This window comes from Stomoxys calcitrans, chromosome 2, assembly GCF_963082655.1.
Source record: "Stomoxys calcitrans chromosome 2, idStoCalc2.1, whole genome shotgun sequence".
Lineage (NCBI taxonomy): Eukaryota > Metazoa > Arthropoda > Insecta > Diptera > Muscidae > Stomoxys > Stomoxys calcitrans.
Window position 1 is genome coordinate 225191661 of NC_081553.1, and position 18389 is coordinate 225210049.

Here is an 18389-nt window from a genome sequence, read left to right on the forward strand (position 1 = left end):
AGGTGAATCTTATTGCTGAATTATATTGTCTAGATAAAACCTAGCTAGCAAATTTTTGGTTCGTAGCAGTCGCCATAACAACAACTGTTGAACAATAATTCACAATAGCTGAGTAATGTTGGTGGCGCAATCAACTGCTTAAATAAAAGTTATTCAGTGATGTACATTTTAAGAGATTGTTAACGGAACGACGATTTGGAATTTGTGTTATTTATAGGTGAAAATACAATATTTTTTATCTACTTGCCTTAATTCATTCCCTCAGGTGAATGAGATCAGTGTCCACAATTGACATAAGGTAGAAACCAAAATAGGTTTAAGTTTTGCCTGGAAAAAACCTATCAGTAGTGTTATTTGATATTCAGAGTTCATTCAAAATTTTTTTTCATTAGAGAATTTACCGATATTTTAACAGCTGTGAAGCAATCATTCACAATAGACGTGCTTGTGATATTTTCAACAGAGAAATCATATGTTCGTTAAAGCTTTGAAAGACATTTAAGTAGTAAAAATTCCCTTATCAAATTTTACGACGAAATGAGTACATTGGATGGGGGTATACTAATTTAGTCATTCCGTTTGTAACAACTCGAAGTATTTATCTGAAACTTTATTACCTAAATATGATCTTAAACGTCTTAACAGTTCAAGCCAAATTTAACTCAATCTTGCCATGTCCGTCCATCTGTCCGTCCGTATGGTCCAATCGTTGTATAGCCTGATATAGCTCTCATATAAATTGTTCTCTCGATTTGACTTCTTCTGGCCCTAGAAGCTGCAATTGTTATCCGACTTCCAACACTCGGTCAATTGGTGTGTAACCTGATATTGCTCCCATAAAAACCGATCGCCAGAGTTGACATGAGTCTTTAGAAACCGCAATTGTCATCTGATCGGGCTAAAATTTTTCGCGTAGTTTTTTGTTACAACTTCCAATCGGTGTATAGTCTGATATAGCTCCCACATAAACTTTAATTATGTCATTACCACAACATCTGTCTTTAATTCACAATAGGTACATATGTTTTACTATAAGCATTTTACGATTTGTTCGTAAAGGGCGTGAATACAAAGAGCACATGTGTTTTTGTGACCATCGCTGATCGTAGTACTCTTAATCAAATAAGATTAAAACTAATTAGTTTCTTATCTCCAATTCTTGCTACGTTATTACCGCAACATACATATTTTGACCAGCAATTCACAATAGGTGCAATGTTTTGTAAAACTCTATTTGGACTCTTATCATTTGAGGATTTGTTTGTAAGTGAAAATAGTCCTACAAGAACTTAACCCCAAGGGCTTAGAAATGATGAGCACATGTGTTTGTATACTCAGATGGTTGATCTCCAATTTTCACTATGACATTACCACAACATATGTGAAGCAATAATTCACAATAGAAAATTGTGTAATACAGCACCTTTGGGACTCTTAGCATCTGCTCGTTTAATGAACCGTTATATTTGCTATATGGGCTATTGTAGTCATTTCAAATTGGTTCAAAACCGATTATCACCACACCAGCTGTTAAGCAATTGTTCACAATAGTGCTCTGGTGTGATTTTTTGCGCTAATCTCATTGGAATACACCGAAGGGATACACACACAAGTGTATACTCGCGTTGTTGGTTGCGATGAGCATATGGATAAAATCTTCTTAAGTGTTCGTATAATTCACAATAGATACCTGTTTAACGTTTTACACATTTTCGGGCTTAAACATTTGAGGATTTGTTCGTACAGTGAGCTGTTCGTTACAGCCATAAACACAACGAGCTTATGTGTTCGTGTGCCAATCACTGGTCTTAGTTTTCCTAATAAAATAAGATTAAAATCGATCAGATCAGTTATTTGATCTTCAACTTATACTACGTCATTAGCACAAAAGCGGTTTGGAAATAATTCACTATAGTGTTCTTGTGTGATGTATAGCACAGAAGAAAACTGCAGTTTATAGGGCGCGACACCGATTATTTTGCATCCCCCCCTAACTTTGACACCAGGAACACGATTCTGAAATCCGTTTTTGGGGATTCCTCATCCATTGGGAGGAAGTGGCCCAACCTAGGCAAAAAACACGTGAGGCCCCAGGTGTCTTTGCTCCAAAAACGGTCTTAAGATTCGTGTTCTAGTGGTCAACCCACATCTACACCGCAAATTTCAGCGAAAACCAGGTGCGACCTATAATGTGCAGTTTCACCTTGCACAGCTCTGTTTGAAACCCAGGTAACATATCCAATAGAAGTAACGAAGGAGTACATTACGATAGATATGAACAAAAGTAATTCATTAAGCTCTAAAAGAAAGGAAAAAAAATTTCAAAAAAATCACGTCAGGGCCCAGTTGCCTTTGCTCCAAAAACAGACTTAAGATTCGTGTTCTTGTGGTCAACCCACATCTACACCCCAAATTTCTCAGTCAAATTAAGAAAGAGAGATATAAAGTCACAGCCCCTTCATGACTTACTAGCCCATATTCACAAGGTTGTGTTAAAAATAGTAATGGGCACCATCACTCATTTGCATATCAATAATGTGAACTAGTGTGTCTGACTACGCTTCTCTGGTTTGTCTCTAATACATGCCTGCATCATTTGTGTTGGCGTATCAATTTGTCCCATCGACGTACTTGAAGACGCTACAGAGTGAAACGCCAAAACGGAAAAGAAACGGCAGCCTTAAGTGCTGACCTGATGCTCCCGCAAATACCAACACCATGTTCGTTTCGGTGTCCATACTTGCCTAGGCAGCTGTTGTAGTAGCTTTTGTGGAATCCCTAAATGCTCCCATTATAATTAAGCCCTAATAGGACTCTGATGACTCATGTAGTAGCCATTGTGAAATCCAGTAATGATTCTCATAAGAATTTTGCTTGATTAACCCCTTGGGCATAATTAACGCAAAGAATGCGCAGAAATCTCTTGCCAAAGACAAGTTAATTGCCATTCCTTTATGGATTATATTCGGCCATAGTGTTTTGGTGGTCTTCACAAATATTTTCAACTAGACCTTACAGCCATAACTTTCATCTCATCTACTAGACACAATAGTTCGATAACTGTATAGTAATAATTCACAATAGAGATCTTTGTTTACATGTAACAGTTAAATCATGCAACTGTTGCTTAAACAGACAAATTATAGCGTTGCCAACCTAATGAAAAGAAGTTTATTGAAATTTAATGATACATGCAGACAATGTTTCTTTTATCCCTTTTAAGTAAGACGCACATTTAATTTAATCAGTTTTATGAGTGACCATTTGCAAGCTTCAATGGTTTTAGAAAATAACATCTAAAAGAGCTCATGGGTATTTTCATTTATTAAATCTCTGTATAAATGAAACGTTAATATTTTCCTTTCTTCAGAACAAAAGAGAAAAAAAACCTAAACACATAAAAAAGCGATACATTTACTTTTAAATAAAACAGAAAATGAGAAATGGAAAAATAACAACGACTATGATAATAATGGCCTTGGAAATGGTTATGATATCTTAATATGCGTCACTAACAGCTTCGCAGGTCCTTTTTGCCACCATATCGTTGGAAGCAGAAGCAAACAACAAGGGAGAAGAAAAAGAGGCAAGAAAAACATAGGGATTAATGGCAATGCAAGAGGTTCCGAAGGTTTGGGAAACGAAGAACTCAAGCAAATGGAAAGGATGCTGGTATTGCAAACAAAACGCAAAAGTTCTACGTTAGTGTTATTTTAATGGTATGCCAGCATATGGTGTTAACGAATCGCACAATATGATCAAGAGTGGCACTACATCATCATTATCGTCGCCATCATCATCCTTGACTCGGTTGTCCCTTATTATCATCATCCATAATATTATTTTTCTTACTTCCTTGGCAATATTTTTCTGCTCTGACACGACTGAATATCATGTTCTTGACTAAATGTATAATAAAACGACAGACAGTGACAATGTTATTATCAACCAAAAGAGGCCAGAGATAATTTAAAGTTAATACACAATACACTGTGAAAAAATATAGTCTTTAATAATACTTTTTATCAGACATGGGCTAAGATAGTTTGAATAGAAGATGATATCCCAACTCGAATACCGTGTCTGTAAGATCAAATCGCAAGTTATTTTAGTTCGCCTAATCATTGGTAATAGCACGAAACCCCATTTTTTCCAGTTGGAATGAAGGAGGAATCAGAGTTGGTTGGAGATCAGTTGATTAATATGCAACTTTTATTACATCGCCATAACAGCTGTTGAGCAATAATTCACAATAGTGTTCTTGTTACCCAATGGGAAAAGGCGGCGCCTTCCAGGCCTGATATCATTTCATGTGTTGCATCCGCTAGGGTTGGTCTCAGAATTGCATATTTCTTCTTTTTAACATTGAGTGGTATTGCCAGGTTAGTACTTGCCTTCCACGGTAAATATTTGAACTTAAGAAGGACTGAATTGCTGTTTAAAAACATTTAAAGCTCAATAGACACTCAAATGTGTCTCATATATTTTATGGGAAATACATAAAGACGGTAGAACCATCCCTTGTCCAACTTTTAGAAGTTGCAAGGTGCTCCTCTTGAAAGTTACATTTTAGAAGGCATACGTCCTTCTATCAGAAGGTTTTCAATCAAGATTTGGGTATAGCTGCCATATAGACCGATCTCTCGATTTAAGGTTTTGGGCCCACAAAAGCGCATTTATTGTCCGATGTCGCCGATATTTGGGACAGTAAGTTGTGTTAGGCCTTTCGACATTCTTCTTCAATTTGGCTCAGATCGGTCCAGATTTGGATATAGCTGCCATATAGACTGATCTTTCGATTTAAGATTTTGGGGCCATAAAAGACGCATTTATTGTCCGATTTTACAGAAATTTGACACAGTGACTTATGTTAGGCTTCTAGACATCCGTGTCGTATATGGTTCAGATCGGTTATTTTTCAGACATATCTCATAAAAAGACCAATATTTTTTATACACATTTGAAAAATGACTTGTACTTATTAGTACTTGGTCGGGCATAAGGTGTGCATTTTGCAACGGACTTTGACGAAAGGTGGTTTATATATATACCAGAGGTGGTGGGTAGCCGAAATTAACGCCTTTCTACTTTAATTTTTTAATTCGTAATTTACTACCGAACGCCATTTGTTTGAGTCCCATATTGTTTCGATCGACCCACTTTTATTTTTGGTTGCTGCCTTTGTGGTAAGGGGGAGGGTCCTCCCCCTTGTCGAGATTTACAAATTATACCTTCTATTGCTCCCTTCAGACTATATTAGTAATCTGCTTACGAATACCTTTAATTTGAGACCCATATTGTCATGATCGGCCAATATGCCTATTTGAGGGGGCTTTGAGGTCGGGCGCCCCCAACCAACTCGAACTCTACAGCCGGATACATTTCATTTGAGTACCAAATTGTTCCGATCGGAGAAAAAATTTTGATTTTTATATAAACACGGCTCAAAATTTATTTTCATTACAAAATTTGATTTTCTTACAAAGTTCACTCAAATTTTATTTTTTTTTTTTCAAAATTTTTTAGAAATGTTAAACTTTGAATAATTTTCTTAAATTTTAATAAATTTTATTTTTTTTGTCAAAATTCTCTGGAAAAATGTTTGTTTCTTCGTGTTCAAAGTACGTTTGAACATGAAGTCATGTGCACCCATGTGCAGACATGCGTTCACGTATGCACATGACCCACTGTGCATAACGGTACATTGAAGTAAGTTCTTAATCGCTGATTCCGCCTTGACTTCATATTTGTTTACCTGGAATTGTTGCTTGTAGCTTGGAAAGTTGACCGTTTTCGCGGGGTCCAAGTGACAAGCAACAACCAAAAAAAAGATCAGTCTCGTTTTAAATCTCAAACCCGCGCATCGTATTCTCTCCCCCTCAAAGTGAAAACCCAAGTGAAGTGAAAAGTAAAAAGTGAACATACATACAAACATATATAACTAGAGTGAACATTGCAACAATAAACTTTGAAACAGTGAACTAATATATTTAACATTTTAGATACAAAGTGACACAATAACAACCGACTCAAAAACCAAATCTACACTCGACCCACAATTGCAACATCACAACAACCATAAGTGCGGGACACAACATACAACACCAACTAATTCTAATATTGCAAACCCCCCACCTGTTAAATACAATGTCTATCTACTACAATCAACTACACTCATAATTTAAATTTTAATCTACTTACTACTGCTACTTAAATCTATGAATTGTGCTATCTAAACCTAAATATTTGCTACTTAAACACTACGATCTACTTATAACTAATGAATTTAAATAACATAGAAAAGAACATCACAATAAACAATCACCACCACATTTGAATTTTAAACATAAAACTTCCTATGTTTTATTTCGGAAGGCAAAACCCTTAGTTTGACCCCAAAACATTTGGTCCTTCGAACCGGATAAGTGGTTTTTTTAAATAATTAAAAAACCAAAAATCAAAAAAATTTTCTGTTTTCTGCCCAAAAATAATTCATTTTCATTTCAAAAGACCCAGTGACCGAAACACAAAAAATTCGCAACAACAAAAGTGCAGTGACCCACCAATTAAAAGCAAAAGTAATAGAGAAAAGTGCGAAAAAAGGGTTGGTTACACACAACCGTACATACAGACACGTATGGACGGACGGCCAACATAAAACAAGTCACAAAACACATATAAAAGGAATTTGGCCATAGTTATTAAAAGCAACACAAAAAAAAAAATAATTTTTTTATTTATTAAGCGGCTTCGGAAACCCATAATTTGTTTTCTGGATTTATTTTATTAATTTCTTGATAAAATAATCCAACCAAAGCGGTATCAAAAAGAAATAAACAAAAAAAAAGAATAACACAGTTGCAAAGGACAAGAAGACTCATACAAAATAAAAGATAATTAAATCAACAGGGTGACCCGAAGAAAATAAAAATAATTAAATTAAATTTGTAATTTGCAAAAATTAATTAAATTTTGTTATAAACCATTAGAAAAGTGTTACAGTGACCCAAAAAACGTAAAGTGACCCGCACAGTGGAACAGAAGTGGAAAAAAAGTGGAATTTCAAAAATTATAAAAAATCAAAAAATTTTAAATTGTTGAAAGAAGTTTCTTTGTGTTAAAATGAAAAAAAAGAGCTAAAAAATTGAAAAATTTAACAATTTATCGTCCAACCCAAAATTTATGTTAATTTTTTTCTACATATTTTGAAAAATTTTTTTCTCTAAAAATCATAAATTTTTCAGTATTTTAACTTAAAAAACAAATTAAAGTGTTGAAACAGAATTATGGGTTGCTCGATAAATTTGTAAATTTTATCCCAAACTAATTCTTTCTTTTTCTATCAAACATAAAATATTGTGCATTTTCAAAAAACCCCAACAAAATCAATTTCGTGCGTTCCGTGTAAAAACACAAAAACAAAAAATCTACGCTCTGGGATAAAAACGGAAAAACCCGCTACAACGGTTAAATTCCCAAAACTTCATCAAATCAAAAACACTAAAACAACAAAATCCAAAACTCTAACGACACAAAGCTACAAAAATTGCAAAAGGCGCCAACACACAATTCTGGACCCAAGCCAAGCGCCCACCTACACACACACACACATACACACACATCAAAAAAGAAGCTTCAAAGTGAGTACCATTTTGTTTTTCTATTAAAGTGCGCTTGGGTATTACGTCATACATAACCTTTTTTTCAAAAAAGGAAAAGTTCATACATTTACCCAGCGTACTTTAATATTGTTTTTGATCGTTTTTGATTATGAATCGCTAATTCGGTTGTCTGATAAATTTTGACCCAAATTAATTTAATCCAAAGTGAATTTGACCCCGATATAGCAGACCCTACTTTCAAGGCAGTGTGTAGGATTTTCGGGACAGACATCCACGAGATTTTTTGTTGAAATTTTTTATAAAGAAAAGGAAAAGTGTCTAAGAAAAATCGAAGTGCTTTTAGAAAAGAAGAAGTTTTTTTTAATCAAGAATTGTTTTTGTGTGAGAAATAACGAAAATAATATTGCGTGCTGGCCTCATTTGTCTTCGAAATTTTAAAACTTCATTCTATTGCACAAATTTAAGTGGAAACGGTCGGAAAGGACTGTGGTTGTTTGTGCAATCCTTTGTTGTTTTTTATACAGAAAGCAAATTGACCCAGCGAGTCGAAGCAGTATTATTGTAAAGAATCATCTAGTCCTGTATGCCAAATTTTGAAAAGTGAAAGTTTAATTTTTTTTGGAGAAAAATAATTTTTTTTTTTGCAACTTTAATTCGAGCGGAATTAAATTGCTGGTGTATTGCGATTTGAAAGGAAAATTTTTCTTACAATTTTTTGCGGCTATTGTATAATCGATATCATCAGAAATATTAACCTGTTTTTTTCTAGTGGCCCAGATAAAAACATTTATTACGAATTTTGTAAAAAGTTTCAGGTTTGACCCTTAGATATTTGACCCATCATCAAGACACACATTTTTTTCTTCGCATTAGGTTTTTTAGAAATAGATTTGATTTCTACAAATAACCAGTTTTTTTGGACATTTTGTTGTAGATTTTTCCGTGGTTTTATAGTTTTTGAACCTATTTAAAACATATACAAGCCAATTACAAAATGGATAAGAATTTACGCGAAAAATTTGTAAACTGTGTGAATGATTTAGTAGATTTTGAAAGCGTTTACTCCGCGGCTAAGTCAGATGATAATATACATTCGTTAGAAATCACGCGGGTAGAACTCAATTCTTTATGGGATCAAATCAAGAAGGCATACTTAGATTGTAGGGACCGCATTCCGGAAAAGGATGAGACACCTATAGATAAAACTAAACTTCGAAATAATTACAAACAGGCACTAGAAACTTATAAACGGTGTTTAAGCTCTCTTAACGGAGAAATTTTGGCCCTTAACGAGCAACAAGATCAAGAAAAACAGGAGAGAATATCGATGACCCAACAGCGAGACACTAATGATTTTTCACCAGCTCTAAGATTGCCGCCCTGTGACACAGATGTTTTTAAAGGGGGATATCGCGAATGGCCTACCTTTAGGGATTTATTTTCAGCAATTTACATTAACAATTCAAAATTAAGTAAAGTCGAGAAGTTGTTTCACTTAACCCAGAAAACAGCAGGAGAAGCCCGCGAAATAATTTCCAATGTTCCACTGACCCATGAGGGTTTCGACATAGCGTGGAGAAATCTCGTTCATAGGTACGAAAATAAACGCATGCAGGTAAATGAGCAATTGCGAGCTCTTTTTAATTTACCTTCGGTTTCCGTTGATAACGCGTCAACAATCCAGAAATTACAGCGCACTATAGGTAGTTGTACCCAAACTTTACAGACCCTTGAAGTAGAAACGGGGGGATGGGACCCAATCTTAGTTTATCTTGTGTCAACCAAACTACCAAGAATATTTTTAGAAGAATTCGAAAGCAGCCTAGCAGATTGTTCGTCTCTTCCATCGTGGAATCAATTAGATGTATTTTTGACCCATAAATTCAAGACCCTAGAATCAGTCGGCAATATCAAGCCACAATATTCGAGATATAATCAACCCAGATCGGAGTACGATAAGCGGGAAAAGCGAGTTAATAGTTTTCAAACAAATGTAAATCCCAATTTCAAGAACACGGGCTCAAGACCCAGCAACAACACACAATCACACTATAATGCTCAGAATAACAAACCGGTTTGTCAACTTTGTAAATCCAATCATTCTTTGCGAGAATGTCCTCAATTTCTAGAAAGGTCGATCAACGATCGAATAAACATTGTTAAGACAGGTCATCTTTGCTATAACTGCCTTTCTTCGGATCATGGAGTCAGGGAGTGTAAAAGTCGTTTTAGTTGTAGGGAATGTAGTCAACGACACCACAGTTTGATACATAAAGGCAACCAGAGCCAGTACCCTACAACAGGCACACACCAACGAGGCGGAGCACGACCTAGCACCAGTGCTGCCGCTCTCAACACTTTAGTTCAACCCGGTAGACAGGAAGCACGACCTAGCACCAGTGCTACTGATCCTACCACCCTAGCTCAACCGGTTAGCGAATACGCACGCCCTAGTACCAGTGCTGCCGCTTCAACCACCCTAGTACAACCATCGGTATCGCCAAATATACAGTCCACACCTTGTTTAGAAGCACCTTGTTCAACGACTTTGACACTTCAGGAAATCAGACCCACTCCGCAACCCAAAGAGACACTTTTGTTCACAGCAATAGTTCAAATCAAATCTAGAGGACATAGATATGATGCCAGGGCAATCATCGATCCTGGGTCACAATCAACTTTCATATCAGAAAAAATTAGAAACAAATTGCAACTTCCAACAGTTAAGAATTTAATTCACGTCACAGGTTTAAGCGACGCAGTTTCTGAAACATCGACAAAAGCTTGCGTCTTCAATCTTTGCTCACGAGTAAATCCTAGTTTTGAGCTGGAGGTTTGGGCACCAGTCTTAAAGACCCTACCTTCTCATTTACCAACACACAATTTAAGGCAAAATCAATTTGGAGATTTTGCACACCTTAGTCTCGCGGACCCCCGATTCTTTGAAAGTCGACCCGTGGACATGTTAATCGGATTAGATATTGGACCCCTTATATTCACAAAAGGCGGTACTATGAAATCCTTTGGATCACTTATAGCGCAGGACACCGTTTTTGGGTGGATCATAGGAGGACCCATTACGGAAGACCCTAAATCCGACAGACAAATCACACTTTATAGTGCATCATCATTAGAAAAGATAATCACTCGCTTTTGGGAGGTGGAAGAGACCCCAAAAAAGGTTTTGAGGTCAGCAGAAGATATTTATTGCGAAAATAATTACAAAAATACAACACGACGTAATGAGGCGGGGAGATATATCGTAACTTTACCTTTTAAAAGCTGTTCAGAGATCGGTTCATCTAGGAACATCGCATTGGCACAGTTTCATAGAATGGAGAAAAAGTTGTCTAAGACCCCAGATATTAAAGCACATTATGATGCAGCCATATTAGAGTATTTGGAATTAGGACACATGAGGAAGGTAGACCCAAACAGCGTATACAAGACCCCTCACTACTACTTACCTCACCATGCAGTTATCAAACCAGATAGGGTTACCACAAAACTTAGAGTGGTTTTTAACGCATCTAGCCCAACATCAAACAAGAAAAGTCTTAACGATATCTTACATACAGGACCCATACTTCAGCAAGACCTTGTGCTACAAGTGTTGAAATGGAGATTTTTTAAGTACGTCTTCAATGCAGACGTGACAAAAATGTATCGTCAGATCTTAGTAGACCCCAATCAAACAGCTTTTCAAAGAATTCTCTTTCGTAAATCAGAAAACCACCCAATTGAGGATTACGAACTCTTAACTGTTACCTTCGGCATAAATTGCGCCCCATTTTTAGCGATTAGGACCCTTCTCCAGTTAGCAGAAGACGTGAAAGATTCTCATCCGTTAGGATCAAGAATTATTAAAGAAAATGTATATGTCGATGATGTATTAGCGGGCGGACACTCCATAGAAGAAGCTACAGCAGTTAGGAAGGAATTAGCCTCCGCATTAGAATCAGCTGGTTTCGAGCTAAGAAAATGGGCGTCAAATGACACACGTTTGTTAAAGGATTTAAATGAAGACATGCTTCTTCCAATAGATTGGTTAAATATTTCCGAAGCTTCTTCGACAAAGACCCTAGGAATTCGTTGGAATATATCAGGTGATAATTTCACTTTTACGGCCCCTACAGTTGAAGAAAAGCAAATGAGCACCAAGCGAGAAGTATTATCAACGATAGCAAAGTTTTTCGACCCATGTGGATGGTTAGCGCCAGTAATAGTTGTAGCCAAGTTAATCATGCAACAGGTTTGGCTAGATAAGGTAGAATGGGACGACTCGTTGAAGCCAGTGACTCAAATGAACTGGAATAACTTTGTGAGAGGTAGCCATTCTATAGACACTGTATCGATACCAAGATGGGTTCGGTTTACACCTGCTAGTATTGTGGAAATACATGGATTCTGCGACGCGTCAGAAAGCGCATATGCAGCCACAATTTATATACGCGTTGAACACATCGATAAAACTGTAGACACTTTTCTTCTAGCAGCCAAGACCCGAGTAGCCCCAGTTAAGAAAATCTCTCTGCCAAGGTTAGAATTATGCGGTGCAGTTATGTTGTCAAAGTTAACAAATGCCATTGTGCCTAAGCTTCAATTATCAAAGTTTACGACCCATTTCTGGACCGACTCTACAATCGTTCTAGCCTGGCTACAAAAGCCACCATGCTCATGGAGCGCTTTCGTTGGTAACAGGGTTTCAGAGATATTAGAGAACGTCGGCGGTGAGAATTGGAAACATGTTGACTCAGAATATAATCCTGCAGATGTAGCAAGTCGTGGCTGTTCTCCTGACGACTTAATAGCTCATAATTTATGGTGGACGGGACCCCAGTGGCTCAAATTGCCGCATGATCAGTGGCCGCAAGACCGAGTTAATACAGACACTAATCTTGAAGCAAAACAAGTTAAAGTATTCGCAACAGGCACTTTTGATGACCCTTTGACTCGATTTTCGTCTTTAGCTAGAGCATATCGTGTTTTGTCTTACGCAGTTAGGTTCTGGCGTAACACAGGTTCAACTAGATCCTCACTTAAAATTTCATCGCAAGAAATAACCAGCCCAGAGCTCATAGACACAAAGATGCGTCTTATAGTGGCAACTCAGAAACATTACTTCGTTGAGGAATACAGTTCTTTGACCCAAAAGAAAAGGCTTTCACCTAGAAGTAGTCTTTTACCATTCAACCCCTTCATAGATAGAAAAGGAGTAATTAGATCCAATGGTCGTTTAGTTCAATCGCCAGCTTTGACGTACAGCGAACGTCATCCAATCTTAATCCCATATGATTCGCGATTTGCACTCCTTCTAGTGGAATTTGTTCATAAAGTCTCAATGCACGGAGGCAATCAACTTATGACCCGGCTCATCCGTACGGAGTTTTGGATATTCAGATTGAAACAGTTGATCAAGAAAGTTATACACAATTGCAGAGTTTGTACCCTATATCGATTAAAGACTCAGACCCAAATTATGTCATCTCTTCCACCCGAGCGTACTACTTTATCCAGACCCTTTACGAATACAGGGGTAGATTTTGCAGGACCCTTCGGAATCAAAAGCTTAACAGCACGAGCGTGTTTAATAACCAAGGGTTATATCTGCATATTTGTTTGTTTTGCGACAAAAGCCATCCACTTAGAAGCAACAAGTGATTTATCGACTCAATCATTTCTGGCGGCATTAGCTCGTTTCATAGGAAGGAGAGGGTGCCCAGAAAAGATATATTCCGACAATGGAAAGAATTTTATAGGCGCAGCAGAAATGCTCAAGAAAGATCAGAAAGAGTTTATGAAAAGTTTACAGAGCAGCGCCATTCAGCAACATGCTCATCAGAATTTAGAGTGGAAATTTATTCCTCCAGGAGCTCCCCATATGGGGGGATTGTGGGAGGCAGGAGTTAAATCATTCAAGATACACCTTAAGAAGTCTATGCCCAAAATGAACTTCACGTTCGAAGAACTGTCAACCATATTGGCACGTATCGAGGCCTGCCTCAATTCACGACCCCTTAGTCCAGCTTCTGAAGACCCTAACGATTTAGCACCCTTGACCCCAGCTCACTTCCTTATAGGCTCTTCCCTTTTGACCCCGGCAGAACCCGACATCTCAGAGGAGGACATAACGCTTGCAAATCGGTGGAAGAGATTAAAGATTATATCCCAAAACTTTTGTCAGAGGTGGAAGTCAGAGTACTTAAATGAGCTTCACCGTAGATACAAATGGAAGTATCAGCAAGATAACATACAGGTCAATGATTTAGTTGTCATCAGGGATGAGAGATATCCCACCGAGTGGAAGTTAGGACGAGTTTTTAAAACATACCCCGGTGTTGATCAGAACACTCGAGTTGTAGATATTCGAACTTCCAATGGCATAGTCAGTCGACCCATAACTAAGATTGTCAAATTATTCTCAGACACCCCTAGCAATTCATAATCACATCAAAACACGGTACTCACGAGATTTTGGTTACAGATAATGGCCGGATATTTACCTCGCCCAGAGTCCCCACGACCCGCCAGACCCACACGCCCTCGCTTCGACCCACGGGAACCCAGGTATCGCCCCGCATCTTGGCAGTATGCCTGTGGCCTCTGCCAGGAGGACCACGCCATACGGTCATGCCCGCGGTTCCGGCAAATGACACCGTATCAGAGATACGAGACAGTTGAGAGACGGAGTTACTGTCGGAACTGTCTGGCGCGCAGCCATCTGGCCCCAGACTGCCCCGTGGTCACTGCCTGCCGAACATGCGACTACCGCCATCACACAATGCTGCATGGAGCCCCACAGCTTAGGGAGACATATGGCAGCTACAGCCCGCCCCCAATGGAGATTGCCAACCCACGGCAACTTGCAATCGAACCAGCCAACCAGATGCCCATCGTCCAAGGCCCTCCCCCGGTCGAGATACCTTACAGCCGGGCCACTGTTTTTGTACCCACGGCGATGGTGGAATTGGCACCCGAGGAGCAGGACGATTGGGCTGGGGTACGGGTACTTTTGTGCCAGGCATCGACCATCACCCGAATCGCGGCAGCCACAGTAACTCGCCTGGGGATACCAACGAGAGAGCGCAGAGGGCACCGTCTGGCAACAATAAGACTTCGGTCAAGGCATGCGTCGAGGAGGACCATGTATACCATCCGGGCAGTGGTGACCCGGGATTTGCCGCGACGACCCTATTCAGATCCCATCATTCCCGACCCCACAAGCAGCCTAAGATCCCTTTCTTTGGCAGATGCTGACCCTAGAGGCAACGAACCAATCGATGTAGAGGTAGGGGCCGATGCCTACGCCCACCTCCGGAGGAGTGGTGTTGTACAACCCGGATTGGGAGCCGTCTTCGCCCAGGAGACAGATTGGGGATACGTGTTCGTCGGCCCAGTCACCTCACAGGCAAGAAACCAAAATTAAAAAGGTAAGATGTCACTTCGTCACTTGGAGGGGGAGAATGTTCAAAGTACGTTTGAACATGAAGTCATGTGCACCCATGTGCAGACATGCGTTCACGTATGCACATGACCCACTGTGCATAACGGTACATTGAAGTAAGTTCTTAATCGCTGATTCCGCCTTGACTTCATATTTGTTTACCTGGAATTGTTGCTTGTAGCTTGGAAAGTTGACCGTTTTCGCGGGGTCCAAGTGACAAGCAACAACCAAAAAAAAGATCAGTCTCGTTTTAAATCTCAAACCCGCGCATCGTATTCTCTCCCCCTCAAAGTGAAAACCCAAGTGAAGTGAAAAGTAAAAAGTGAACATACATACAAACATATATAACTAGAGTGAACATTGCAACAATAAACTTTGAAACAGTGAACTAATATATTTAACATTTTAGATACAAAGTGACACAATAACAACCGACTCAAAAACCAAATCTACACTCGACCCACAATTGCAACATCACAACAACCATAAGTGCGGGACACAACATACAACACCAACTAATTCTAATATTGCAAACCCCCCACCTGTTAAATACAATGTCTATCTACTACAATCAACTACACTCATAATTTAAATTTTAATCTACTTACTACTGCTACTTAAATCTATGAATTGTGCTATCTAAACCTAAATATTTGCTACTTAAACACTACGATCTACTTATAACTAATGAATTTAAATAACATAGAAAAGAACATCACAATAAACAATCACCACCACATTTGAATTTTAAACATAAAACTTCCTATGTTTTATTTCGGAAGGCAAAACCCTTAGTTTGACCCCAAAACACTTCGTTTTGTTTTTTTTTTTATAGAATTTTGTTGTTGGATTTTTTTTCATAACACTTTTTTTCTCTGTGTATGGTTGAAGAATTCTAATGTAGAGAATATCAAGATAAAGGTGACAAAGTTTGACGTAAAGAGAAGATGTGTGGCAAGCAACACCCTCTATTCACTTAAACATTCAGCAGGGGACAGTTACATTTCAATTAAAAGTGAATGACAGGAAGATTAAAAAAGTAAACAACAACATTAAATGGGGTTAAAAACAGTCGCACTTACGAGCAACATCACATCCAAACACAGTTTCATAAGCCAAGCCATCCATCCTTGCTTCCTTTGGTCTCCCAGCCATATGGTGGACGCTATTATTGAATAAACAAGCACTAGAGTCAAGGCATGTTTAAAATCTAATGAAATCTAAATGATGATAATACGCCATGGTGGTGTCGTGCATTGTGTCCTGTTGGCGCCACACGTACAGGACACCGGACATTGGATTACTCTCTGCATTTATCCCTTACTCTAGCTGATTGCTTTGATTTAATTTACGACAGGGAATTTAAATTAATTAAATTAAATGTGGGGCTTAGACTCTTCACTCCCAACTGATTTGATTAGCTGTAAAATAATTGGAAATTCAAAACATTGAAATTGGCGAAAGTTTTGAAACTGAACTGAAATTGAAACTGGGTCATAGTTTGATTAGATTTTGAAACTTGTTTTTTTTAGTGATTAGAGCAGTACATGGGTACAGCTTGCGGTTTTAGTAAAATTCCTATTCAGTTTAATTCCACTTTGTGTTTGGTGAAGAAACAGAGTGGTTTATACCCTACACCACTACTGTGGTACAAGGTATTATAACTTAGTGCATTTGTTTCTAACATCCAGAAGGAAGAGAGAAAGACCCATTGATAAATATGCCGATCGACTCCGAATCACTTTCTGATTCGATTTAGATATGTCCCTCTGTCTGTCTGTCTGTCCGTCTGTCCATGTTAATTTGGGTACAAACTACAGGTCGCAATTTTCATTGGATCGTCTTCAAATTTGGTATGGACATGTTTTTCGGCCTAGGGACGAAGCCTATTGAAATTTGGAAAAAATCGGATCAGATTTGGATATAGCTCCCATATATATGTTCGTCCGATTTGCCATAATAAAGCAAAAAAATGGTCATTCTGTTAACCGATTTTCTCGAAATTTGGCAGGAAAGACTTTCTTATGACTTCCGATATTACAGATGATATTCATAGAAATCGGTTCAGATTTGGATATAGCTCCCATATATACGTTCGTCCGATTTGCAGTAATAATGCAATAAAAAGGTCAATTGTTAACCGATTCTCTTGAAATTTGGTCGGACGGACTTTCTGGTGACTCTCGACATTACTGGTGAATTCCTTTGAAATCGGTTCAGATTTAGATATAGCTCTCATATGTATATATCGCCCGATTTTCACTCCTAGAGCCATTGCAAGCTCATTTATTGACCAATCTTCCCAAAATTTTGTACAACACCTTCCTGGACGACTACCACAATATCTGAGATGTTTGCTTGAAATCGGTTCCGATTTCGATATAGCTTCCATATATATGTTCGTCTGATTTGCAGAAATAATCCAATGAAATGGTCATTTGTTAACCAATTCTCTCGAAATTTGGCAGGTAGGATTTTCTTATGACTCTCGACATTACTGGTGAATTTCATAGAAATCGGTTCAGATTTAGATATAGCTCTCATATATATATTTAGCCCGATTTTCACTCCTAGAGCCATTGCAAGCTCACTTATTGACCATTCTTCCCAAAATTTTGTACAACACCTTCCTCGACGACTACCACAATATCTGAGAAGATTGCTTGAAATCAGTTCAGTTTTGGATATAGCTTCCATATATATGTTCGTTTGATTTGCAGTAATACAGCAATAAAGAGGTCATTTGTTAGCCGATTCTCTCGAAATTTGGTAGGACGGATTTTCTTATGACTCTCGACATTACTGGTGAATTCCATAGAAATCGGTTCAGATTTAGATATAGCTCTCATATGTATATGTCGCCCGATTTTCACTCCTAGAGCCATTGGAAGCTCATTTATTGACCAATCTTCCCAAAATGTTGTACAACACCTTCCTCGACGACTACCACAATATCTGAGAAGTTTGCTTGAAATCGGTTCAGAATTAGATAATGCTCCTCTATATATGTTTGTCAGATTTTGGGCACTTTCCAATAATGTTGTCATTTGTCAACCGTAATTATTACGGTTTGAACATATTTGCTCGCCGAGGTCGATGAAAATTGGTTCAGAATTGGATATATTTCCCACATTGTACTTATAGGATAGGTGTAGGGTATTATGCAGTCGGCACCGCCCGACTTTTGCCCTTCCTTGCTGGTTCCATATAATCATGACATAGCAAATGAGTTTTTCTTTTAAAAAAGTTTATTAAGATTTTAATCAATGCTGCGTAAACGTTCTTTGTTTTTAAAAGAAATGGTGAATGAAGGAGCCATGTAG

General features: G+C 38.2%; 2 protein-coding genes across 18 annotated transcripts in view; both read left to right on the forward strand.

Moving 5' to 3' along the window:
* LOC106083555 (synapse-associated protein of 47 kDa) overlaps positions 1-18389 on the forward strand; it is a 236268-nt gene that overhangs the window by 73758 nt on the left and 144121 nt on the right. The gene's annotated exons all lie outside the window — the stretch shown is intronic.
* LOC131995301 (uncharacterized) lies at positions 5618-15641 on the forward strand. 6 transcript variants are annotated; one of them, XM_059363824.1, is made up of 3 exons: positions 5618-5709; positions 7538-7640; positions 14107-15446. In XM_059363824.1, the coding sequence occupies exon 3, from the start codon at positions 14110-14112 to the stop codon at positions 15046-15048; it is 939 nt and encodes a 312-aa protein (XP_059219807.1). In that variant the 5' UTR covers positions 5618-5709; positions 7538-7640; positions 14107-14109; the 3' UTR covers positions 15049-15446. The 6 variants fall into 6 exon arrangements, 5 of the variants coding, with proteins under 5 accessions (XP_059219807.1, XP_059219805.1, XP_059219804.1 ...); XM_059363822.1 differs by lacking the exon at positions 5618-5709 and adding an exon at positions 5720-5908; XM_059363821.1 differs by lacking the exon at positions 5618-5709 and adding an exon at positions 6467-6947.